A 26,017-nucleotide genomic window follows, 5' to 3' on the forward strand; every position below is an offset into this window, starting at 1 on the left:
TTTGTGTTCTTTTCAGTCTATACAATAAAGAATATTACTCTTCTTTCTCTTTTCAATTCTCGGTTCCTAACAAACTTACATTTCATTTTAACGTAATTTACACTTATTATATTTTATTTTAACTTACTTTTACAACCAAGGTTAAAATGGTAATCTTCTAATATTAACAATTAAAACATTTTTTTTAATCTATCAAATTTATCACATTATTCACAAACCTTCATGAACTGTCCTCTCAAATCCACCGCTACAAATTCTTCTTTAGAAACAAACACACCCTAATTGATGTATTGCTTGCTATGCTTCAATTTGAAGCTTCACAATATTGCTCATGAAATGTAAGGAGTTACTAAGTAAGCCACTTGTTTGGCTTTCTGTACATTTGTTCATATTATTGTTGCTCATGGATTTTCACTAAGGCTTCTATTTTGTTTTCTCGATAAACTGGCACTACATTATTTTGACACAAGAAGGACTTTTTAAATTGGCTTAAATGCTTACTTCGTCCTCGTGTTAAGAGGTGAATTTCTGTTTAGTACCCGGTTTTAAAAATGAAGACATTGAGTCCCTATGTTATGAAAAGTGTATGAATAAGGTCCTGTCCGTTAAGTTGACAGCAACGACGTTAAGTCCATACTGATGTGGCCGTACTTTTTCTCTTCTCTCTTCTGCTGTCCTGCTTTTTCTCTCTCTTGTTCAGCTTTTTCTTTGATGATTTGTTGAACTTGTTCTTTCTTTGTGGACCTTATTCATATACTTTTCATAACATAGGGACCCAATGTCTTCATTTTTAAAACCGGATACTAAACAAAAATTCACCTTTTAACATAGGGACGAAGTAAGCATTTAAGCCTTTTAAATTCTAAACTTGTAGTTTTCCGTAGTCTTTCTTTTGCTTTATGAAGGTTGAAGCATAAATTTTGTTTTCATTAGGACTTTGCCAAAAATCTCCAGTGAAGAATTTGAGCTGATATTTGATGAGTTGGATGATAGTCATGATATAAAGGTAACATTTGTTGTTTTGCGTTTGGTTATCTTCTATGCACATTTGTGTAGATGCATGTTTTGATGTAAATGCGTTTTTTACTTTCAGATCAACAAGGATGAATTTGCTGATATTTGCAATGCAATTGCTTTAAAATTTCAGAAGGAAGATGTTGTAAGTTCTAAGACTCCAAATTTAAAACATCTTGAAGTTTAAGTGTACTTGTTGTAACACCTATGATACTTTGCAATATGGTTGCAGATGTCTTACTTTGAGTATTTAGCATTCTACGATTGGCCCAGCTCAAAGACATTGAAAGAATTTGTAAAGAGTGCTATGTTTGGATACATAGTGTCCTTCATTCTTATAGTAAATCTGGTTGCAGTTATCATTGAGACAACGGTATGGCATATTTTTCAATGAAAATATTTATTAGCAGATTTCCGTGCTAAGTAATTTATTAATTCATGCTAACCACAGCCTGTAATTTCATTTTATGTGATGTGACATTCTAGATATACTTGCATTTTTCAATAATGTTGTTTGTAGGTGCTATTTTTATTAAAAAACATGTAAGAATGAGGTTTAATGAATTCGTTATGCTCTCATGAGATTTTGGGTTTTAGAGTCTGAGATGTTAGTTCCTAACATTTATGCCATCCTCGTTTCAAAAACTACACTCAATTTGACTTCAGAGTAGTTATAGATACAAAAGAGGGTGTGATAAAGATTAAACACTCTGGAATTGATAAAAACTTGATGTGATATTGGTTTGCAAAGTACTAAGTCTTGTTTTATTTATATTAGATCATAATCCTAAATAATTAGTAATTGGTATTATGAAAACTAAGTCATAAGCAACTATTAGGTTTCTAGGAAAAGAAACCTCTAGAACACTCTCACAAACACAATCGCAAGAAACAAAACAAAAAGAATATGAGTTTGTATTAACCAAAGAATCAATGTACAGGAGCTCTATTTATAGCGGTTCTGACCCTCTGCCCCTTATAACAGAAACTTTCCCAAACCGAGACACAACATTTCCATTGTTCAACCGATCAACTCCTTCTTCCACTCCCTTAACCGTTTGGTCCTTCACCATTCAGTACTTTAACGGTTAATACCGTTCGGCCTCACTTCCCCCTGCCTTTCTCCTCCTCTCCTACACTTTTCAACCCTTATCATTACCCCCTACCTTACATCCTATCATTACTCCCCGTCGCAAAACAACCTTGTCCTCAAGGTTGGAACCATGAAACGTGATCTCCAGGCTCCTCTTCATCATTGTGTTATCATATGAAGGGTACCCACTGGCTGCTGTCCTCCAATTCAAGTTGGGAGGTTTGGATGGTGGCAAATCCTCCTCCCATGTCTTCCATTCTTCCTAGATTCTATCCAAACTCTGTGGCCAAAATGATGGTCCATCTGCTTCTGATCAATCTCGGCCATTTCCCCTCCAACGTCTTCCTCCTCGTCCTCCACCAATAGCACCACCCTCAAACTCCTCTCCGGACAGTGGTGTCCTGGACCGAACGGGTTGTCGCATCTAAAGCATCGTCCTTCTTCTCTCCGTTTCAAGAACTCGGGGTATGGCAGATACCGCGCGTTCCTTGCCCTATTTTCACTTTCCACCGTGTTTCCACCCTTCGACGCCTCGCTACTATTGTTCCCTTCCTTCCTCACCGAGCCCACACTCTCTGAAACTCTCGCACAGTTCTGGTTATTTCGATTTGGTTCGGTTCTCGTCACAGTTCCTTCTCCTCCTATCGGGCATTCCCACGACGATTGATTCTTGGTCGTAGTCCAACTTCTCGCCTTTGCACCGCGTTGCGCCTCTTCCATATCTTTTGCTATCCTTATGGCTGCCATTAATTCTTGAGGATCATGTGGTCTTGGCACCTGAGATCCTCCTGTTAACCCGCAAGGAAGTAACCCAACAATTGTTCATCTGAAATTCCCTTGGTCTGTCCCACCAATACTTCAAAGTCGTGCACATAGTCTTCCATAGTACCCACTTGTTTTATCGCCACCAGCCTCTCGAAAATGCCACCCCTATTCTTGCCTCCAAACCTGTAGATCATCGCTTCTTTCAGGCCTTCCCAAGAATGATTCTTGGCCTTTTCTTTCCAAAATTTGAACCAATAACTGGCGTTACCCTCCATACTAATGTATGCCAACTGCACTTTCTCTGGTTTCGTCACCCCTTGGATTTCAAAGAATTTCTCAGACTGATTTATCTAGTTCAGCGGATCAAGCCCTTCGAAAAGGGTAAATCTACTCTCCTCTTCCAGCTGGGTTGCACTTCATGGCATTCATCCCCTCTCGCACCTTCCTCTTCCTCTCACCGGTCCTCCCCTCTTCCGTTGACAGATCCCTGGCTTCCATCCGAATTTCCAACTATTTGTCTGGCTCGCGTTCCCATCATCCTCATCAATTCTTGTAAATCTTTGTGCGCCGCCGCCAGTTTCCCTTCCACTGCATTCATTCTTCCCTCCATGACATTCAATTTGCCCAGTTGGATCTCGCGCTCCTTGATCCGGCAGGTCGGACCAATTGTTAGGTTTATGGGAAAAGAAACCTCTAGAACACTCTCACAAACACATTCGCAAGAAACAAAACAAAAAGAATTTGGGTTTGTATTAACCAATGAATCAATGTACAAGTATATCGTTCTACGAGAGCTTAACCTCCCTCCTTAGACCAAAGCCTGTCTTTACAAAGAATTCACTCAATATCCAAAATAGAGTTACAGGAGATCTATTTATAGCGGCTCTGACCCTCTCCCCCTTATAACAGAAACCTTCCCAAACCGAGACACAACATTTCCATTGTTCAACCGATCGGCTCCTTCCCCCACTTCCTTAACCGTTCGGTCCTTCACTATTCGGTACTTTAACGGTTAATACCGTTCGGCCTCAGTTCCCCCTGCCTTTCTTCTCCTCTCCTACACTTTTCAACCCTTATCATTACCCCTACCTTACATCCTATCAGCAACACTTTAAGATATCCTAAATTACTCTATTAGAAATAATGAAGATATTATTCGACATCTTCTTATATTAAGAATTTAAGGTTATGCAAAGATCAATAAGACAGTCTCACAAACTTTTCATGCTAAAAATAAATGTTATGTTCTTTTATAAATTATCCAACACCGTCATATTAAATGCGTGATTTAAATGTTAATGTCACATTGGAAGGACCAACCTGTATTGCTAAAAAAAAAAGCACCTTTCCCCTGTACTTTCAAGCACAAAAAGGGGAGGTCACATGTTTTTTTTTTTTAAAAAGTGAGTCTCAACTCTTTTGGTAAAAGTAAATTGTAAGGTGAGTAGGTCCTATCTATTCTATATTATTAGACAATCTTCCTCATAATAGTTGCATCATCCGCGAAACAAGATCTGGAATGAGAAGTTCAAGCCGTTTAGTGATGGTAGATGATATGGACTCTGCAACCTAGATAATTGATTGTTTCAGTAAACTTAGTAAATGTTGTCTGGGTATGTTTATCAAAGATAATTACAATCTAAACAGGTGAACAAAAATGCACCTTGTTCTTTGTGATTTTGAAGTATGATATTATATTATATTCCAGAGTTTTCTTTGGTGATATGTATTTGAACATGTGCCATGTCTGTAAGGTCCTCAACTTGTTACTCCTAGCTTATGTATTGTCATAATCCCTTCATTTACACCACAAAACAGACTTGTAGATGAGAATTACATTCCACTTATATATTATAATCTAACCTTATTCTTAGTCGATATGAGATTTTTAACGCACCTCCTCTCATTGAGGAATACCCCAAATTGATATCATCTTAGTAAGTGAGTTCACGCATAATTTAACCTTACAAAACTAGCTTCTAGAATGAGGATTGCATTCCACTTATATGTTGTATTCTAACCTTATTCATAGAAGACGTAGGATCTCCAACAAATTTTAATTACAGAATTAGGAGATTTAATTACATTCTATAATTAGGAGGGTTAATAGGCTGCAAGTATACTTTAATTTATTGTACAACACCATGATCTTGAATTATAGGGATAGATTGTGTCTATCATACATTAGGATCTTCCGTTACTAAGGTTTTTGTATTCTATTTAAGAGCAATTGCTCTTCTATAAATATTATCAGAAACAGTTTTTCTGATGTGTATGTTGTTACTTATTCAAATTTTGTATTAATTCACATTGCAGCTTGATATAGAAAACAATTCTGGTCAAAAGGTGTGGCAAGTGGTTGAGTTCATTTTTGGTAAGGACATCTAAACTGTGTATTTAGTTGTCATTTCTTTGATCTTGTAGTGAAGTCCTTCTTTGTACGATACAAGATGCTGCTGATTTTTTAAAGCAAAAAAATATCATTTTAGATAGCTTGAATTGAGTAGTTAAGCTCCCCCGACTCAAATCCTCTGCTTCAAATGTAAAAGAATATACTATATTATTTTGAATGTTTAAGTAAGATTTATATATTATGGCCAGGAGATGTTTTAGAGCCAGGATATTTAGTATAGTTTACATTAATTTTTCAATATTGCAGGGTTAAAAACAGACAAGAGAAAATAAAGATTTCCAAATTTCTTTGATTGATATAAATTGTAATTTCTGATATAGATTGGTTGATTTTGATATTATTTATTTTGAAAAAATACGAGACAATGTGAGAAAAAAAAAAGTCAGGAATAGTAGTAAAGGTGGTTGAAAGAGATATGGGTCTCTGAGGTGCTGATGGAAAAGGGATAACTGGTATTTAGAAATAATTGTTAAAAGAAAAGCCCTTCTACGGCAGAATGAGCATTCCAAGGTCAAATTACCTTGAAAACTACATAAAACAAATCTCTCTAACTAAACTAAAATAATTTCTTAAATTAACCTTTTAAATTACAACAATATTTAAAGTATAATGTAAAGAGATTAACCAACAAAAATATTGGATATGAAAGTAAACCACAAGTAAATAATCTCTGTCTCTGTTTTTGTGTATCAAGAAAAGTTATAAGTTTTTAATAGTTGCTTTTTATGACATTAAATACTAAGAATTCTTTTTTCTTTGGGTTTTAACAAAACTAAAATTTGTTTATTCAGACAGCATACTTCTAAGAAAAAAGAATTAGCGTAAGTGAGTTTGTCTCTATCTTGTTTATCAAGTTATAATTTTTTAATAGTTGTTTTCTATGAGAATAAATACTAAGAATTCTTGTTTTTTTTGGGTTCTAAGTAAACTAAAACTTTTTATTCAGGAAGCATGTTTTTAAGAAAAAAGAACTGAGTGAATCTCACTTATAAATGCATCTCATAGGGATTAGCTTTTGCTGAGATTTTTATTTTCTTCTATTTTATTCAGTTTTACATGACATGCTTTTGTGCTTGCATGAACAAATAATTGTAGCACAGAATTTTAGGCTATAGCTTGATTTTATATATTTATCTGTGCTCAGTGCACGAGAAATAAAATCAGTTATGGGAATGTGGTATCCCTTTTATTATTGTTGGTTCAAATACTGTTGACAACTTTGGGGATTCTTTATTTTGCTTTGGTGCATTTTATTTTATTGTAATGCACAAAATGTTATGCTTTTGCTTTCTCATATGATCATTCCTTGCTTTCTTTCAGGGTGGATATATGTAGTAGAAATGCTTTTAAAGGTTTATGCATATGGATTTGAGAACTACTGGCGGGATGGTCAAAATCGCTTTGATTTTGTTATCACGGTGATAATTGGTAACTTATTATGGTGCTTGAATACTTTTTGCTCTTTAAACATGTGGTTGAATGCAAAGAATTTGTTCTTTTTCCTTACCATGAGAAGGAGATATTCCAGTTTAGTTTGGTTCTGTTGAAATACAAAACCAAATTCAATCCAATTCAATCAGATTAAAAGTAGTTTGGATTAGATTGAGGGGTCTGTTTGAACAAATTTATCAATAAGCTCCTTCTAAAAGAAAAATTGAAATTAGCTTCTCCAAAACTCAAAAATCAAAAATTTTCTAGCATCCTTAGCATTATTGTAATTAGAGTCACTCATATGGTTGCTTTCATTTCAATAACTATAAGGGATGTTTACTTGGTTTTATGTGCTAGTGAAAAAGGAAATGTGTAGTAACATAGTCCAGTTTTTTAAAATCCGTACCATGAAATAGTGTCAGAAAAAAACTGTTTCTAATATTGTTCATAGAGGACCAATTGCTCTTAAACAGAATGCAAAGACATTAGAACTGAAAATCCTAATTTATGATTGAATTAATCTATCCCGACAATTCAAGATCAATGATCCTATACAATAATTATAAAATATACTGTCAGTCTATTAATCCTCCTAATTATCCTCTTAAATATGAAATGCAATTAAATCTCCTAATTATGTAATTAAAACTGTACAGGAAAATATTAACTGCAGCATAAATCATGGGATTCTGAGAAATAGTAGTGGTAGTCTGGGATGTATGGAAATAGAGGAAACCGTAAACAGTAGGATTTAGTTGGGCTAAATTACATACAGTAGTTTGAGTATTATATTTGACAGAAAAGTATTGTACAAGCTTAAGGAAAAGTATTGTACAAGACCTCTGAATTTCATTTTGGTGAATTTTAAAACCTCTGGTACTGTATGATATTGAGTGTTGGGCAATAAAAAGTCAACTGGCGAATAAAAAATGAGAATCTTTGTTGAGTCAACAGATAAAATAAACAAAAGTAAAATATTAGGAATGAAGGCATAAGAGTTAGTTGGTGTAGCACCTAGTATAGAATAAAGTTTGCCTTAGATGGTTTGAGTATGTGGAGAGAAATTGGAAACCCTAGATAAGAGAGAGGAAAGAGAAATAGGCCAAAACCACGCAGAAGGAATTTAAGGTCAATAGTTTTTTAATAGAGATGATTTACTACAGAATATTATGATGTCATTTGATCTATGTAGCTGACCTCACCTAGTGAGAAAAGGTTTGATTTGATGTTGTGTAATGTTAGGTGTCTAGAATCTGCTATTCTTGTTCATAATATGTTGCATTAATTTTAGGCCTTGGATTTGTATTTTTATTGGAAACTCTAGTTTTTAATCACTTGCTATGTTGTACTGACTGATAATTCTAAATTTTGCAGTCATTGGAGAAACTGTAACTTTTGCTGTACCTGATGATGCTCTTCCTTTTATTGCAAATGGAGAATGGTATGAACTATTGTGTATAATCCAAAAACTCTGTTATGTTAGCTGTTTTTGTTATACTTTTGTACAAGCCTATATAAGGCAACACTGCTTCTAATGAGAATTGCTCAGTTCTCTTATTTTGCACTCTCACTGCTATTCTTAATTCTGCATATCTCATTCCCTTTCTGCCACTCTAAAACTCTCACATCACCATCCTGCTGTTTGTCATCCTATCTCACGCTATCAGTGGTATCAAGAGCAAGGTTCGATCACCTGGTGTAGCATCGAAAAATCAAGAAACTCATTGACTGAAGAAGGGTTCTGTTGAGAAGTAACGGCGGGGATAATCCAGAGCAGCTTGCCGGTGTTTGATGGTAAGAACTATGATGATTGGTGTGTGAAGATGGATGCCATCCTGGGATTCCAAGAAGTTGACGAAGTTGTAAAGAAAGGTTTTAAAGAACCCACAAAGTGGGACTCGGAAGAAGCGAAGAAAACCTATAAAGAAAACAAGAAACTGGATTGCAAGGCACGCGTGCTGCTGCACCAGTGTGTTTCTGCGACAATTTTTCAGAAAGTGTCAAAAGCAGTAACAGCCAAGGAAACTTGGGACATATTACAAGATGGATATGGGAATTCAGGAAAGGTGAAGAAGGTTAGACTACAATCGCTGCAGAGGCAATACGAGCTCTTGAGTATGGGAGAGCAAGAAACCATTGAAGAATATGTTGGCAGAATTCAAGTCGTTGTTAACGCAATGCGGGCGTGTGATAAGGTGGTAAAAGATAAGAAGATCGTTGAGAAAATCTTGAGAACGTTGACACCCAAGTACGATCACATTGTTGTAGCGATAGAAGAAAGCAAAGATTTGGAAATGATGAGAGTGGAAGAGTTACAGAACTCTCTTGAAGCACATGAACAACGCCTGATCGAGAGAAGGACGACAGAAAAGAGTGCAATACAAAGTACGAATCAAGCACTGCAAGCTAAGAGCAGTCAAAATTTCAAGAATCGTGGTACTGAGAGAGGTAGAGGAAGATCGCGTGGAAGAAAGCGGCAACGAACAAAGAGAAGGAAATAGTAGAGGTGGAAGAAAGTCCAGAGGAAGAGGTAGAAAGAATTACGATAAGAGAAATATACAGTGTTTTACATGCAATAAATACGGACACTACTCATCTGAATGTTGGCACAATGAGACTGCTAAGAAAAGTAAGAATGTTGAGGCAAATCTAGCGAAGGAAGATTGCGAATTGGATTCAGACCATGTGTTACTGATGAGCGTTGTAAGGCATGATAAAAACAAAGAAAGCTGGAGACCCCACAGGCGGTGTGTGTTCAAAAGACGAAGGAGGTGACGGACAAATGTCAGAGAAAGACAAGGCAGGTAGATTATGTGTCGCTTGCTGGAAAAACATGCCATGCAAATGATGAAATCTCGTGGTACTTGGACACGAGCTGCTCTAATCACATGACAGGCAAAAGGGATTGGTTACTCGACTTGGATACGAGCATAAAAAGAACGGTACGCTTCGCGGATGACAGCATTATCAAGGCTGAAGGTTCTGGCAAGGTGGTGATTACGCGAAAAGATGGAAGAGTTGCGTATATGCACAATGTGTTATACGTCCCATCTATGAAAAGCAATCTTTTGAGTCTTGGACAGCTTCTGGAGAAGGGGTACACTATGACAATGCAGCAAAAACACATTGAAGTGTTTGATGAAAAACAGAGGCTGATGCTCAAGGCCCCCCTTTCTCGAAACCGAACCTTCAAGGTAAATTTAAATGCAACAGAGGTTCAGTATTTGGCTGGAACAGGTGCTGGAGAAGAAGAGTGGCTATGGCATTATCGCTATGGGCATTTAAATTTCAGGAGTTTAAGTCAATTGAAGGATAAAGATTTGGTGAAAGGCGTTCCCACGATTGTTACACTGAACAAGATCTGCGAAGGATGTGCTGTGGGGAAACAACCCAGAAAAGAATTCAGGAAAGTTGTGAATAAAAGGGCCAAGCAGCCTCTGGAAGTGGTCTGTTCTGATGTGTGTGGACCGATTGATGTGCAAACACTTGGAGGTAACAAATATTTCCTTCTCTTTGTCGATGAATACATTAGAAAAATGTGGGTTTACTTGCTTAAAGAAAAGAAGGAAGTTTACTCATATTTCCTTAAATTTTGTGCCATGGTGGAGAGACAAATGACACTGAAGATCAAGACATTCAGAACAGATGGTGGTGGAGAATTCAACTCGAGGGAGATGAATGAATTATGTCAGGACAAGGGAATTGTGCACGAAGTGATAGCTCCATATACACCTCAGCACAATGGTCTTGCTGAGAGGAGAAACAAAACTTTGTTGGATATGACGAGATGCATGATCAAAGGGAAGAATCTGTCATGTTTTCTATGGGGAGAAGTTGCCTCCACTGCAGCTTATCTACTCAACAGGAGTCCAACAAGATCTCTGGAAGGCACAACACTTGAAGAAGCTTGGTCATGATTCAAACCATCGGCAAGTCACCTGAGGGTCTTCGGATCAGTTTGCTACAAGCACGTGCCAAATGAAAAGAGGAAGAAATTGGACGATAAAAGTGAAGTTTTGATTCTGGTTGGCTAGCATCCAACTGATGGGTACAAATTGTATGATCCTAAGAAGAATCACATAGTTATTAGCAGAGATGTGCTGATTGATGAAACTGCCACGTTTGACTGGAATAAAACAGAAGTTGTGGTGAAGCCAAGTTTTGTGGTGTCTAGCTATGTGGATGAGAAGAAGTCTGATGAAGTCGAACAAGCTGATGCAAGGTCAGAGAACAACAACAGAAGATCTCAACGAGTAAGGTTTCCCTCCTCAAGGCTTGTAGATCATGAGATCTTCGCTGACAGTGAAGTTGCAGACTCAGGTGAACTTATTCACTTCGCCTATCTTGCTGATGCTGAGTCTCTCTCTTGGGAACAAGCTGTCAACGTGAAAGAGTGGAAGGAGGCCATGATGGAGGAATTGAAAGCTATAGAAAAAGATCGGACTTGGGAAATGGTAGAACTTCCATAGAATAAACGGGCCATTGAAGTCAAGTGGGTGTTCAAGACTAAGTATAAACCCGATGGAAGCATTGCAAAGTTGAAGGCTAGGTTGGTGGCAAAGGGTTTCTTGTAGAAACCGGGAATAGACTTTACTGATGTCTTTGCACTGATTGCTCGTCTGGAAACTGTAAGACTGGTTGTTGCAGTGGCAAACTTGAGAAGCTGGAAGATCCACCAAATGGATGTCAAATCAGCTTTCTTGAATGGACCATTGGAGGAAGAAGTTTTTGTCAGACAGCCACCTGGTTTTGTGAAGAAAGGTGAAGAACAGAAAGTGTATAGGCTATACAAGGCCTTGTATGGACTCAGGCAGGCACCCCGGGCATGGAACAATCACATAAATGCATTGCTTCTCAGAATGGGATTTCGGAAGTGTCCAGTTGAATTTGGGGTATATGTAAAATCACCCAAACAGCAAGGCACCTTACTGATATGCTTATATGTTGACAACCTCCTTGTAACTGGAGATTTTGAGGAGGAAATCGCAGAATTCAAGAAACGAATGAAAGAGGAATACGATATGACAGATCTTGGCTATTTGACTTATTTCCTCGGTCTGGAATTTGTTCAGAATGAAGTCGGAATCCTGATTCATCAAAAGAGATATATCAATGAGATTTTGAAGAGATTTAACATGCTAAACTGCAACGGAACCTCAGTTCCTATTATGGCAAACTTGAAGTTGTCCAAGTTGGAAGAAGAGAAGGTAGACGCAACTCTATTCAAACAAATTGTAGGATCACTCAGATTCTTATGTAATAGCAGACTAGACATAAAATTTGCAGTTGGGTTGGTGAGTAGATTCATGAGTGATCCCAGACACACACCTCACCACTGCCAAGCACATCCTGCGATACTTGAAAACAACAACAGATTTTGGATTGTTTTTTCCTAAAGGATCTGGTAGCATGGAGAAAGTCTTAGAGGCCTGGAGTGACTCGGACTGGTGTGGTGATCAAGTGGAGAGAAAAAGCACACATGGCTATCTGTTTAAGTATGGAGGAGCATCAATATCCTGGTGTTCAAGAAAGTAGAGCGTTGTTGCCCTCTCCTCGTGTGAAGTGGAGTATATTGCCTCAGCTGAAACTGCGTGCCAGAGTGCTTGGCTGGAGGCTATCCTTGATGAGTTGTAGATTGAATACAAGAAACCAGTACAACTTCTTGTGGACAACAAATCGGCTATCAATCTCTCAAAGAATTCAGTCTCTCATGGCAAAAGCAAGCACATAGAGACCAAATTTCATTACTTAAGAGATCATGTTAGCAAAGGTAAATTGGAATTGAAGTATTGCCCCACTGAAGAGCAAATTGCAGATATCTTCACCAAGGCTTTGAGACAAAGCAGATTCGAAAGTTTGAGAAGCCTTGTTGGTGTTAGAAGTTTGAAAAGTTTGGATTAAGGAGGAGTATTGTGTATAATCCAAAAACTCTGTTATGTTAGTTGTTTTTGTTATACTTCTGTACAAGCCTATATAAGACAACACTGCTTCTAATGAGAATTGCTCAGTTCTCTTATTTTGCACTCTCACTGCTATTCTTAATTCTGCATATCTCATTCCCTTTCTGCCACTCTAAAACTCTCACATCACCATCCTACTGTTTGTCATCCTATCTCACGCTATCACTTTGACTATGAATATTCAAATGTTTTAGATTTCTGTTTTTGGTTCATAATTCCAAAATTACTGTATGAAACATAATGCTTAATGTTGCACTTTTTGGGATTTATTTCACCGAGCAGTCCTTCAGCCATAGTAATGGTGTATTGTCTTCTCATCTATGATATTCAAATAATATTAGAGTTATTGACAAATGTTGGAGAGATATTATACATGGAGCTTTGCGTTTACTAAGTTGATGCTTTAAACCTCTCTGTTAGTTGTTTAAAACCATACAAAACGTATAAAGCTGAATTTTGTGCATTATCTAATATCCACTGGCCAAATAGTGTGAACATTATGTTTAAACATTTAATCTTGGAGGAATTATCTTTTTGAAAAATTTCTATTTTTTATTTTTATCATGGTTTTATTTTGAGCTATTATGAATTTATGGTTTTCCATTTAATCATACTTATTTGATTTGCAACCATATTTTCTTATTTGGAGATATACTTAAGATATATAGATTTATTCCAACAGATTGGCTGTATTGTGGGAAATTAATTATAAGGCTTAGTTGGTTTGCAAGAAGGTATTGAACTTGATCCCTTAAACAAGGTTTTAGGTTTGAGTCTTGTAGATGTGAAAAACGTGATTGGGAAGGAAAATGCCATTAAAGGTGGCAGTGCGCTTGTCTGACCGTATTCATTACCAAAGCCATTGAATATTCTATAATAGTAACGTGATTATTGAAAAAATTACAACAGACTATCCAAAAATAAGATTCTAGATTTTTCCTTTGAACTTGGTATAGAGATCTTCTAATTTGGGGGTCTCTTCAGCTTTTTCTGCGTCAGCCTTCATTTCTTAGTAATTCTTGGTGCCCAACCTCTCCGGTGAGCATGTCAGGGATTCATTTTCCAGGTCTTATTTCGTCCTTTGACTTACCTTCATTGTGCACCCCTACTCCATTGAAGCCATCCCACCTGAACCAAGCCACCAGCCACTGCAGAAACCACTGATAACAATCTATTAGATACGTAACACTGGATGACTACATGCCAGTTAGTGCAATCGATTAATGAAAAAGTGGCACTTGGATTTACTGTTTTCCTAACAGCAACCAACATTTGCAATAATAATGCCCTGGAATTATAAGTGGTACTTTCCCAATATATCCTATTCCTAATGCTGGGCCATCCAGAGATTTATTTTTTTCAAACTTCACATTCAAAATCTCCAGTGTGGAGTCTTATTAGGATTCCACATCTGCTGCACATTTATTTAGACAAAGTAGCCCTTATATAAGTTGAGCAGTAAACTTGTGGGTTTGAGTTAAGCTGCATAATCTATTCTCAATTCTAATTATGTTGGTGTTTACGTTACCTTCATTATCATAGTCACAGAAACTCTCTCCCTAAAACTTAAACCCTGTCATTATTAATTATTTTCCCTTGGGAAAGATGCAGTACTTTTAGGTTCTATTTAGTTATCCAATTTTACTTTCGATTTCTCACTGGATTATTATTATTTGTGCTTATCTAAAAGAACGAAAGGTTATCTATGGTTAATATGTAATAGGTGCCAACGTTAATGTACGTATTATGGTGTGGTAGATCTAATTTCATTTTATTCAAAAAGGGATGTAGCATTCTTGGTTAAAAATAGAATTAAAGAAAAATGAAGTTTGATACAACAACCATTTTCGTTACTACCATGTCTAAAAAATAGTATATTCATTTGAAGATGGGAAGTTGTGCCAATAATATTTGTCCATTGGTTTTGTAGCGTTTATTTGAAGATGCTATTACCCATTGCTTTGCCCGTTCCTTTACAGGATTCGTTACCTTCTTCTTGCAAGAATGTTGAGATTAATAAGACTCCTAATGCATGTCAAGAGATACCGAGCCTTTGTAGCAACTTTCTTGACTCTCATACCAAGTTTGATGCCATACCTAGGGATCATATTTTGTGTCTTATGCATTTATTGTTCGCTTGGTGTTCAGGTGAGTAAAATGCTAGTAGTGATTGATAATTTTCTACATATATTTACATGTTAAATTGAGGATTTATTTTGCTTTTCTGTACTAATGTAATTCATTTTTTTTCTAATAAAATTACTCCTGTTGTATCTTTGTTTCTGCAGATTTTTGGTGGAATTGTTAATGCTGGAAACCCGGAATTGGAATCAACAGCTCTTGCTGAAAATGAGTATCCTTTTATCATCTATAAAATTGTTTCCTGTAGCTTTTAATGGTTGATCGGATCTGGTAATAATAATATCTTTCTTCGCACCCATACAAATTTTAAGCCCGTGTAGCTTCATTGTGCTCACTAAATATGACATTTTTCCTTTGGGGGGAATGGTTGCATTTGGTCAACATCCAGGGCTGAATTTAACACTAGTATTTATGTTGCTTCTTAAATGGAATAATCGCTTGCTGTGAACAAATGGAATAACTGCTAGGTTAAATGAATGTTCTTGGAGTGTCATTCTTGACAGAAAATAGCTATTTGGTTTTCAATTTCAATGATTACCCTAATGGAATAGTGACACTTTTCAATTTTCTTGTCACGGCAACCTGGGATGAAGTGATGACGGTATGTATGCTGTCACATATATGCTTTTTGACTTACACTGTGATCTGTTGGTTCTTGATTATGTAATTAGACTAATAGTTATTGCAGGCTAGCCAACGTTGGCAAGTGACATATATTTATTTGTTTTATAACGATTTGCCTTGATTAAATTTCTGGTCCCAGTAGTATTTTACTAAAAATACAAGAACAAAGTCTTTACGACTTGATTAAATTTGAAATAATACATCACCCTTTATTTATATATATAGACCTCTAGCCCTATAGAAATAATTTCAGAAAAATCTCTATAATGTTCTAACAGCTTCTATCAGTAAACTTAATATCCTACTAACATTATCCAATGTAAGCTGGCTATATGAGAGAAACTTGATATGCTAACTATAGTACTTGTGAACACACATACATTTATATATTCCAGTTTACGACATATCTTAGACCACTCTGTACATAGTATTAAGGGTGACTCTCACAAATCAATCCATCCATAGGTAAATGCATATAATTCATTGATTACCATAAAAAATTAGATTGAATCCATCTATCTATTCAACTTTACCAATAGTTAATGATTTGTTTATTAATTCAAAATTCTAATGGATGATTTGATCAATACTTAATGGATGAAACGAACTCAATCTAATTTTTTCATATTTAAATCTTGATTTATTTGTAAAATTTCCAAAAAATATATTTTAAAACATTGTTTCAATTATTTTACAAAATAAATTTAAAAAGACATGATTAATTTCAAATGCATTAATTGTTAATTTCATTTTATGCCCTTACATTATTGTGAAATTATATCAATGAGATATCAACTCATTAATCATTAAAGTGGCTGCGTTTATTTTTCATTAATGTAATGGCATTCCTATCGATTGATAAATAATTAATTGAATTGTCATTAAATATGACCATCCCTTGAGCCATTTAATTCTACGTGCATTTTTGAAATAAAATTTAAATTTAAGAAATTATTAATAAAACCAACCAATTTAACTACTTTTTTCTAGTGATGATGAATTAGGTATTTGTTTCTTATATATAGAACCAAAGGTAGTATTATTTTTGGGGATCCACTGGTTATCATCCTTGAAAAAATTCTAAATGTATAGATTTATATCAAATAGGTCATGGTAGATTCAATTTTTCAATTGAATTTTTAATATTTCAAAATGGATAAATGGATTATTTCAATCTATAATGTTATAACCTGAATTAAAATTATTTATCCATTTTCTATCCCTAGGGACTATAATCGGGTATCGGGGTAAATGCTGTCAGTTCCCTCCCGTTGTATATATTTTTTGAAGTTGTGGTGTTTTACAAATTTATGGATTCATTTATCTTTCATGCTAACATGGCAATAAAAGGCGTTGTCTAGGAATTCCAGACTTGTCCTTTTGTTAGACAGTAGGTCCCTGTTGTAGACTTCAGTCAACGGCCATATCCCATCTTTGTTGAAGAAACCTAATGATCAAGTAAAGATTAATTGAATAATATTATAAGTAGCAAGCATTTTGTGCATAATTCGTTTCAATTCTTGGTTGTTTGTAGAACACTTATTGTAATGAACAATAATCCAAAATATGCACAGATTACTTCCTGCATGAGTTATGTCATATCTGTTGGTTTTGTTAATCAATTATTGTGTGATATCTTCATCTTTGGTATTCTGAAATTATAATTTCCATATTTTCCTAACGGATAGGTTCTTTGGTTTTCTATTTCAGAGTTACACGGAACTAACTGGGACTGCGTGGACTTATTTGTACTTCATTAGCTTCTACTTAGTTACTGTTTTGCTGCTTTTGAACTTGGTATGGTTTACTCTGTCCTTATCTGATACCTTGTCAGTTTTATGGAATACGAATTATATCCAGGAATGAGAACATTGAGAAGTTACAATGTTTCTCGTATGGACATGCACAATTGAAATTCTTTACAATAGTTTATTTAACAGAAAGCATTAACAAGGAGTCATTTTTTGTTGAGATCACAGATTAACTATAAATTTGACCAATGAGGCTTTAGACAACCCTTATTGCATGAGATAGTCTTTAGAATTGAGTTAGGCTGAGGATGACATATCATAGATCTTATGTTAGGCCATCTCATCATTTCAAAAATCAACCATGACTTTCTTGGTATTGATCTAGGCACTCCTCATCACAAGAGTTTACCTTTAGAATTGAGTTAGGTCTTAACTCTTATGTGGTTATACTTCAATTAGTGTAATGTATCCATATCCGTCTCCAGTATATATGTGACGATACTCTAGGATACTTACGCTTTTATGAAGTATCCAAAGTTATGAAGCTCAAATATTTTTATAGTAACGAAGTTTATAATTTTTATTTTGGCAATATCTAAGAATTGTGATTTAATTTGGATATCAGGATTGAAATTATATATTTATCATGTTTGAAGATTTTATTGATTTTTAAATATGTATTTGTCACATCTTATTTTTAAAATAAGTGTATATGACATGTGTATCGTATCCATCATAGAGTCTAAGTCAAACTAAAAAATGTTAATATTGTTATGATTAATCAAAGGAAATACCATTGCTTAAATTGTAGCATATTAACACATTATTTATGCTTAATAAGTTGGAAATGATTTTTCCTTCCCTGCATTTCAGGTTATTGCTTTTGTCTTGGAGGCATTCTTTGCTGAAATGGATCTTGAGTCTTCGGAAAGTTCTGAAGGAACGAACAAGGTTTGTATTTAACAGTGAACTCTTACCAATAAGGAATTATAAATGGCTAAGTCTTTTAAGCAGTTGTGTTTAAGTGTTGACTAATAAATGATAAGTATTTCAGTTAAACGATAAATTGTAAACAGCTGCACCAAATTTTGTAGAGTGATTCATATCAAATGCAATGATTGCAAACAAATAATGCAACTTTTGCCATTCTGTTATTTTAAATCAGTGGTTGGCTACTACTTATTAGTTACTGCTTCTGGAAAATGGCAAACAAACTTATTTGGCATTGTTATTTCTGATCACAAATAATTCCAATGCTAATAAGTAATGGTACTCACTCGATCACAGACTCCTCTGTCTGCCACATGAAAACAAAGTCTCCCTGCAACTTTTTTTTTTTAATAGCCGTAATTATCCACACGCCCTACTGTATGCGACAATCATTATCCTAATTTTATCAATGCATCTGTGTAGTAGATGTTTTACTAATTTTAGTGCGTAAAGGGTATCATTGAAACTTGATATGAACCTAACACATTTTTATGAGTGATAATAATAAAAAATAGGTTTAATTGCTTCCTTTGTCCCCAGTTTGGTTGAATTGTGTCAAATTCATCCTCATTTTTAAAAAAGTTTCATTGTCGTCCTCACGTGGTATAAAAGTGTCAATTGAATCCAAACATAGAAAAAATTTGTGTCAAAGTAGTCATTTTTCCTATATCTCTGTGTCTTCCTTTCATATGTCACTTCTCTGGAGCTATGAAAAGCCTTAAATTGGATAAGGTAAAATGAATATCTGTACTTGATTGTATGAAAGGAAGACACAGATATATAGGAAAAATGACTACTTTGACACAAATTTTTTTCTATGTTTGGATTCAATTGACACTTTTACACCACGTGAGGACGACAATGAAACTTTTACACCACGTGAGGATGACAATGAAACTTTTTTAAAAATGAGGATGAATTTGACACAATTCAACCAAACTGGGACAAAGGAAGCAATTAAACCTAAAAAATACATAGACCCCTCATTTTATCAAAGCACCCCAGCAATACTCACTTTAAGTTTTTATATTTATTATTTTTTCAGGTTTTTGTTTCTTAGTGTTTTTAGTCACTTAAAAAATAATAAAATTGGAGGATTAGATGGATGTTGAAACTATGTTGGGTATTTATCCATCTTTTTCCAGTTTTTATTTACCCTCACTTTGGGAGTTGCTTATTACTTGATTCTGAAGTAAACGTCCGCATTACAAACTTTCACAGCTCCATAGATAACTTTGTAAAGTCTCTTATTGAATGTAAAAGTGGCTTTCGATTTCTACATGATTTTGTTCTCTTTCTGATGGGATTTGAGAACCAAAGTTTAGTAACGATCCACTGATTGATTGATATAATTATTATTTTGAGTATGACAGGAAATAACTCATTTTGTATTGGTGATTCTGTATTCTCTTAGAAACTAAATGATGGTAGTTATTGGGAGAAAATAACCGATGGCTGTTATTCACTAGGTATCTTAATAATAAAAGTATGTTGTTATTTGCTGTTTGTGGGTGAGGCACTATTTGCAGGAGACTTTTGTCTTTAAGACAGCAAGTATACTGCTGTATTGTATGTGATTTCTGTGTTTAGTATTATATTTTATCGAATTACTAATTGGTGTTTTTCATCAGTTACTGATTGTTGTATATTTTTCATCTATATACAGGATGTTGAAGGAGATAAATATCGAAAACGGTCTATTGGGTATGTATAGCTTTCAATTTTTTTGTGGATTCAAAGCACAAAATAAGATGCTCTTTTATATTAATAAGAATTCTGGGAGAACGACACCACAAAAGCTAGTTATTGTAGTTGGAGAATCCAAGGTCTTATAAAGCCCCACACTAGAATCCTATAATTCCATGCGACTCTATGTCCCATACGTTGTAATTGGATCCTAACTTCCCACCAGACTGCACTTCCCTGATGCCGAGGCAGGCTAGCAGTGCGCTTGACCTTTGACTAGCCCTGAGTGAACCCTGCTAATCCGATGTCATCATTTGTGCCTCTTGTTTTTAGCTCTGAGACGTGATGGAAGATTTTGATACCAATTGATAAAAACCTTGGAATAACTACAAAACAAAAGCTACCTTTTGTAGTTTGAGAGCTCAGGGCCTTATACCCTACTAGAATTCCATACTTCCAATGTGGGAATCCTAGACCTCGAAATTAGATCTTTACGTGTATTGAACCAACTCATCCTAAACGCTCTAAGTTGTAAGATGAAGGCATGAGAATAGTTTCATATTCAAAACATGCTTCCTGAAACAAAATCCCTTTGGCTTGAAATGTATATATACAAAGGCTCATTATACCTTATGCTTAAATTTAGTTAATTTTGAGGAATGAAACGATAATGATTGAATTTCTTACCACTTAATCACGATCTAATACCTTGTAAAAGACTAATTGAACTTAGAAGCAGATGTTATTTGAAGGTATATTGATGGTGATCTTATACTCTTAACATTATTGCTGCAGCACTAAAACACGAAGCCAGAGGGTTGATACTCTTCTTCATCATATGTTGAGTGCCGAGTTGTGCCAAAATCAGCCTTCCAATACAGCAACTTGATAAAATCTGTCACTGGTAAAAAAATTAAACTTCACAAAATACTTTGAGATTTCAGTATTTCATTTGCTTGGAATAGTTCATTATTAGCCTCTAGTAGATTATCCTCCAATTGAGTGTACGTATTTTTGTTCTTTTTGGAGCATTCCTTTATGTTTTCTGGTTCTTCTATGCAATTTTATATTGTATTTTGCCTCTCCGTAATACTAAATTATCCTCTCTTGGTTTCTCTTTTTTATTAAAACAAACTTTTAAAATGTTTTCCAAGCTGAACTGCTGAAGTATATACTGCAACATGCATGGAGTTTACAAAACGTATGATTTTAGGTGAAGCAAGAAAGCTGCCACGTGTGCTATTTGTGAGTGTGATCATGTTTACGGATTTAGATGTTGACGGTGTCCTTCACGGTTGGGGTAAAACAATAGAGTAAAATAAAGGAAAGAACAAAGATTGAAAAAACATGTGTTTAAGATTGCAAAACGCACAACACGCCTTGGTTATTGATTAAATATAGTAATTAGTCCTTCATATACAACATCTACCATAGTCACGGAAAATGATGTCATAACATCAAAACCAATCTCAAGTTATACGTCCAAATAGTTGCTCATTTTATGCGGAGAATCCTATGATTTTGTTGATACTCCCAATATCAACTCAATTGTTGATAACTACAGTAGCTTACATAAATGTGAATCTGTAATCTTTAACTTTTACTTTTGGTACTAAAATATTCAGGTGAATTTGATCTTTGGACTCATGTGATATTTATTGATACAGAATATACAAAGAAGCGCACCTCATTCTGATCTTTCATGTGTTTTATATCATTGCTGTACTCTACGATAGAACCAGAAAGCACGGAAGAAGATAGAAAGAATTGCAAACGTGCAGTAATTTGTAGGTAAGGTAGAACTTGATTTTCCCTGATTGGTGGAAAAGGTACTTGAACAATTTGTTAATGAGCATGTGCTGAAGTGTGCTGAATAGGACTAAATCATAATGTAGCCAGATGCTATGTTCCAACGGGCTAGATATCTGTCTTATATGGCAACCTTTTATTTTTTAATTTAATCTACCTGCCTTTGATTTTTGTATTTGTAATATTAATACAGGTTTAGTAGGATTGCAAACTTGTATTTAACCGTTCAAGAAAATAGTACAGCGTGTGCTTGGATTAGATTTGACCTTTTTAGAGTGAGAAAGTAAGTGCTTGTTTATTTCAATGTTCGTTGAAATTTTAAAATGCAGACATATTTTTCCCTTTTTGCATCACTTTACGCGTTTGCGCACATGCAAAAGTTAATCCGTGTGTTCTCAGCAGAAAAAAAAAACAGCATAGGATTTGAGTCTTGGAATGCTTGTTTGCGAATGAAAACTCCTTCAGCTACATGTCAAACCTTATCTCAAGTTTCATGCAATACAATGTATGTGTAATTAATTAAAATGGAATATTTAAGTTTTTCTATAATATTTCATATTATTGACATTCCTTTTTTATTGTTAAAGTACCAAAATGGAGTACTTTACTAAATGATTTTAGTAAGTTTCTATGATGTTTTTAATGGCCTATTGTTTACTAAATTGTTAACTGGAGTGAGTAATGTTTTTAAGAAAAAATAGGCATTTTTAAAGTTGATATTATTTAATACATACTAATTCAGAAAATAACTATCTCAAATATAAACTGAGAATTCATGAAGCACATACCTTTGCAAGTGAGAGAGTTCTGCAAGTGAGAGAATTCTACAAGTGAGAGAATTCATGTTCATGTGGGTGAAAGAATCACTTATGAAACCGATTCTAGGCGAGTGATCTAATCGATTATGGATTGATTCTCTGTTTGGTTTATATATATAATAATTATATATTAATTATTTATCAATTAAATTATTCATAAACCTTATTTCTAAATTTATTTATTCATTAATTCATCCTCTCAAAAGAATACATACAGATAGAAAAGCGGGTGTCAACTGTGTTTGGATCCGCTGATTTGAATTGATTTCAAAATGTTGATTTGCAATTGAGTATAAAGTCTTTGTACTCACTGAAGTGAGGATATCCCTAGGGAAAGCTACGTCATTGTTTTTGAATTTACTTATACCATCCTCACAATTTAACATTTCTATGCATTCTCTGCTTGTTTTTGGATTGGGTCGAGTTTTTGAAGTTTGAAAGACAAAAGTGATGAAGAAGAAGCTAGGGATTGATTCTCCAAGGAAGGAATCAATTATGGGAGTTGAAACAATGCAAAATGGCTAAGGTGAATCGATTCGCCTCTCCCCTGAAAACCAAAGAATCGATTTTGCAATGTGCTCAAAATTACGTAATAGATTCGATTAGAGAATTGATTCTCCCCTTTTTCACATGCTTCCAGGATCTCTTACTCGCGGTGCTAGTGACTCGGTGATGTTTCTAGTTTCATGCTCATGGTAAAGTCTTATAGAAGAGCTATGCTGGAAGAAAATTGTATGCTGCAATCATGCTTGGTGCCGTAAACGTGCATGGTTATATGTATGGTGAAGAACAGGTTGCTAAACACGAACCTAGGAGCAGAGGAAGAGAAAACATAGAAAAACTGTAAAAGAAAACTTTATGTATATTGCATATACGTTTATTACAGGAGAGCAAGATGTATATATATAAGAGAAAGAAGAAACGAAAAACAAAAAAGAAGAATAGAAAAACAGAAGCAACAAAAGGTGGTTATAGAGACTGTGAATCAGATTTTAATGTGGTCTGACAGCCCCCTCAAGCTTCGTAGATGTTGATGATGCCAAGCTTGGATGTGATATTGTAAAAATTTGATGGAGGAAGTGGCTCTGATATCACGAAAAATGTATAAGCCAACATGTGATTCAACTGAACCAATCTTGTTGTGTGTTATGGAGTCCTGTAGAAAACATGTTGTGTTAGTAAAGATTATGTGAATGTTATTATGTGCAACTAATTTGATATAGAAATAAGATTATAACAAAAATCTGGAATGAAAAGGACATCTTTCAAAAAGATTTTATCACAAATTTGGACACTCCGTTTTATGGTGGCTTTTGTTATTTTGAGATTAGGTAGGTTGATGGTGACAGGATTAATTTTTTCATAAGAATGTAAATGTCCAAGAGAAGAAGCAACATGATCAGTGGCACGAGAATCCGGGATCCAAGAAACAATACATTTATCAGTATTAAAATTGAAAATACTTTTACCTGTGTCAGGGGGTTAGAAACTGTGGCACTGATTTGGGAATCCGAAATTTGTTGGAAACAGCGCTATTTGTTTTTTTTCTGCTAATCCAAAATGGGCACTATGCGGAAGCGTAGAAAATAGCTGTGTATGCGTAGGGAAAAATAATACCGGAAATTTTAACGTGGAAAATCCTTTCGGAAAAAACCACGGGACCTAGTCCAGAAAATTATATCCACTATGAAAGTAGGATTACAGTGTTTCTCTCACTCTCTGAGGATCTCTCAATAAATCTCACCCTCTCGGATGGTATACAAAAACACTCTCTTTTGCACACTTACAGTTTCTACTACACAGTGTCTTTCACCTCTCGGTGATGTTTCTCTCTTCATGGTAGTACCCGTGACTTTCTCTCTTTCTTCCTCTTGAATTTTTCTTCACCGTTTGATTCTTGGTGAGTTATGTTTTGCTGCACATTTTGCATTCATTTTATAATGAATGAAGGAAGAAAGGACAAGAAACATGGTTGGTGCATTGGAGCAATTTAAGGAGCTTTAATGAAGGTGGAAGACATTCTTCCTCAATATATGGTATATGAAAACATTGACCCTTGTTTTCAGCATGTGGATGGGTCCCATTTTTGTTTTTATCCAACAAAACTCCCCCATAAAACTCAAAAATGGGTATTCCATCCTTCATTCCATTATTGCATCCTGTCTTTAGTTGGAAGGTACCACGACACCACCACCTTGACAACAATCTTCAACCTTCTTGGTTGGTATTGACTTAGTCATCATGTCAGACCAATTTAAGTCTGTATGGATTTTCTCTATCTTCAATTTCTTCTCATCCAACGCTTCTCGTATCCAATGATATCGGACGTCGATATGCTTCGAGCGTGAATGGAACATGGGTTCTTGGTTAGATGAATGGTACTTTGATTATCACAATTCACCACATAATCATCTTGATCATGTCCTAATTCACTTAGGAAATTCTTCATCCATAGCATCTCTTTAGAGGCTTCAGCCACCGCTACATACTCTGCTTCAGCAGTAGACAATGTCACACATTTTTGTAGCTTTGACTGCCAAGAAATAGCTCCCCCTGCAAAAGTAATCAGATAACCTGATGTTGACTTCCTTGAATCGACATCTCCAGCCATGTCTGAGTCTGAATATCCGATTAGCTTTAGATCTCCATTTCCAAAACACAAGCTTCTTTTGACAGATCCTCTTAGATATCTTAGTATCCACTTAACAGCTTTCCAATGCTCCTTTCCTGGATTTGACAGGAATCTGCTCACAACTCCTACAGCATAGCCAATATCTGGCCTTGTACAAACCATTGAATACATAAGGCTACCCACGATAGAAGAGTAGGGTACCTTGTTCATTTCTACTTTTTCTTCTTCATTCTTTGGACATTGCAACTTGTTGAGTTTGAAATGTCCAGCAATTGGAACACAAGCAGATTTGACATTGTGCATGTTGAACCTTTTGAGAATTTTCTCAATGTAATCTTCTTGAGATACCCATAGCATTCTTCTAGAACGATCTCTAGAGATTTTCATTCCAAGTATCTTCTTCACTGCACTCAGGTCTTTCATGGCAAAAGACTTACTCAATGCCTTCTTGAGAGCAGCTATTTTAATTTTGTCCTTCCCTACAATCAACATATCATCAACATACAAGAGAATTATGATGGACTCACCATTTTCATAATGCTTCACAAACAAGCAATGGTCTACGGAGGTCTTCTTGAAATTATGTTGGATCATGAAGGAATCAAATTTTTTGTACCATTGTCTTGGAGCTTGCTTCAAACCATAGAGACTTTTCTTCAGACGACACACAAAGTGTTCTTTGCCTAGTTCTTCAAAACCCTCTGGTTGCTTCATGTAAATTTCTTCCTCTAGGTCTCCATGTAAGAATGTTGTTTTGAAGTCCAGTTGTTCAATCTCCAGGTCTAGTGTTGCTGTTAGACTGAGAATCGCTCTAATGGATGTCATCTTCACTACTGGTGAGAATATTTCATCAAAGTCTATTCCTTTCTTCTGGTTGCACCCCTTCACG

At 35.3% G+C, this 26,017-nt stretch overlaps 1 protein-coding gene across 1 annotated transcript in view; it reads left to right on the forward strand.

Moving 5' to 3' along the window:
• Window positions 1-21,936, forward strand: part of LOC124825335 (two pore calcium channel protein 1B-like) — a 33,925-nt gene extending 11,989 nt beyond the window's left edge. The window contains exons 11-24 of the mRNA XM_088098647.1: window positions 934-1,006; window positions 1,094-1,159; window positions 1,247-1,387; window positions 5,189-5,246; window positions 6,606-6,713; window positions 8,091-8,157; window positions 14,656-14,824; window positions 14,965-15,029; window positions 15,329-15,419; window positions 17,153-17,239; window positions 18,067-18,144; window positions 19,850-19,887; window positions 20,665-20,773; window positions 21,537-21,936. Of these exons, the coding sequence (XP_087954773.1) occupies window positions 934-1,006; window positions 1,094-1,159; window positions 1,247-1,387; window positions 5,189-5,246; window positions 6,606-6,713; window positions 8,091-8,157; window positions 14,656-14,824; window positions 14,965-15,029; window positions 15,329-15,419; window positions 17,153-17,239; window positions 18,067-18,144; window positions 19,850-19,887; window positions 20,665-20,758 (1,135 nt within the window). The 3' untranslated portion in view covers window positions 20,759-20,773; window positions 21,537-21,936. The remainder of the gene's footprint in view (window positions 1-933; window positions 1,007-1,093; window positions 1,160-1,246; window positions 1,388-5,188; window positions 5,247-6,605; window positions 6,714-8,090; window positions 8,158-14,655; window positions 14,825-14,964; window positions 15,030-15,328; window positions 15,420-17,152; window positions 17,240-18,066; window positions 18,145-19,849; window positions 19,888-20,664; window positions 20,774-21,536) is intronic.
• The last annotated feature ends 4,081 nt before the right edge of the window (window positions 21,937-26,017 follow it).

This window comes from Vigna umbellata, chromosome 9 (assembly GCF_029865625.1).
Source record: "Vigna umbellata cultivar VRB3 chromosome 9, Vumbellata_1.0, whole genome shotgun sequence".
NCBI lineage: Eukaryota > Viridiplantae > Streptophyta > Magnoliopsida > Fabales > Fabaceae > Vigna > Vigna umbellata.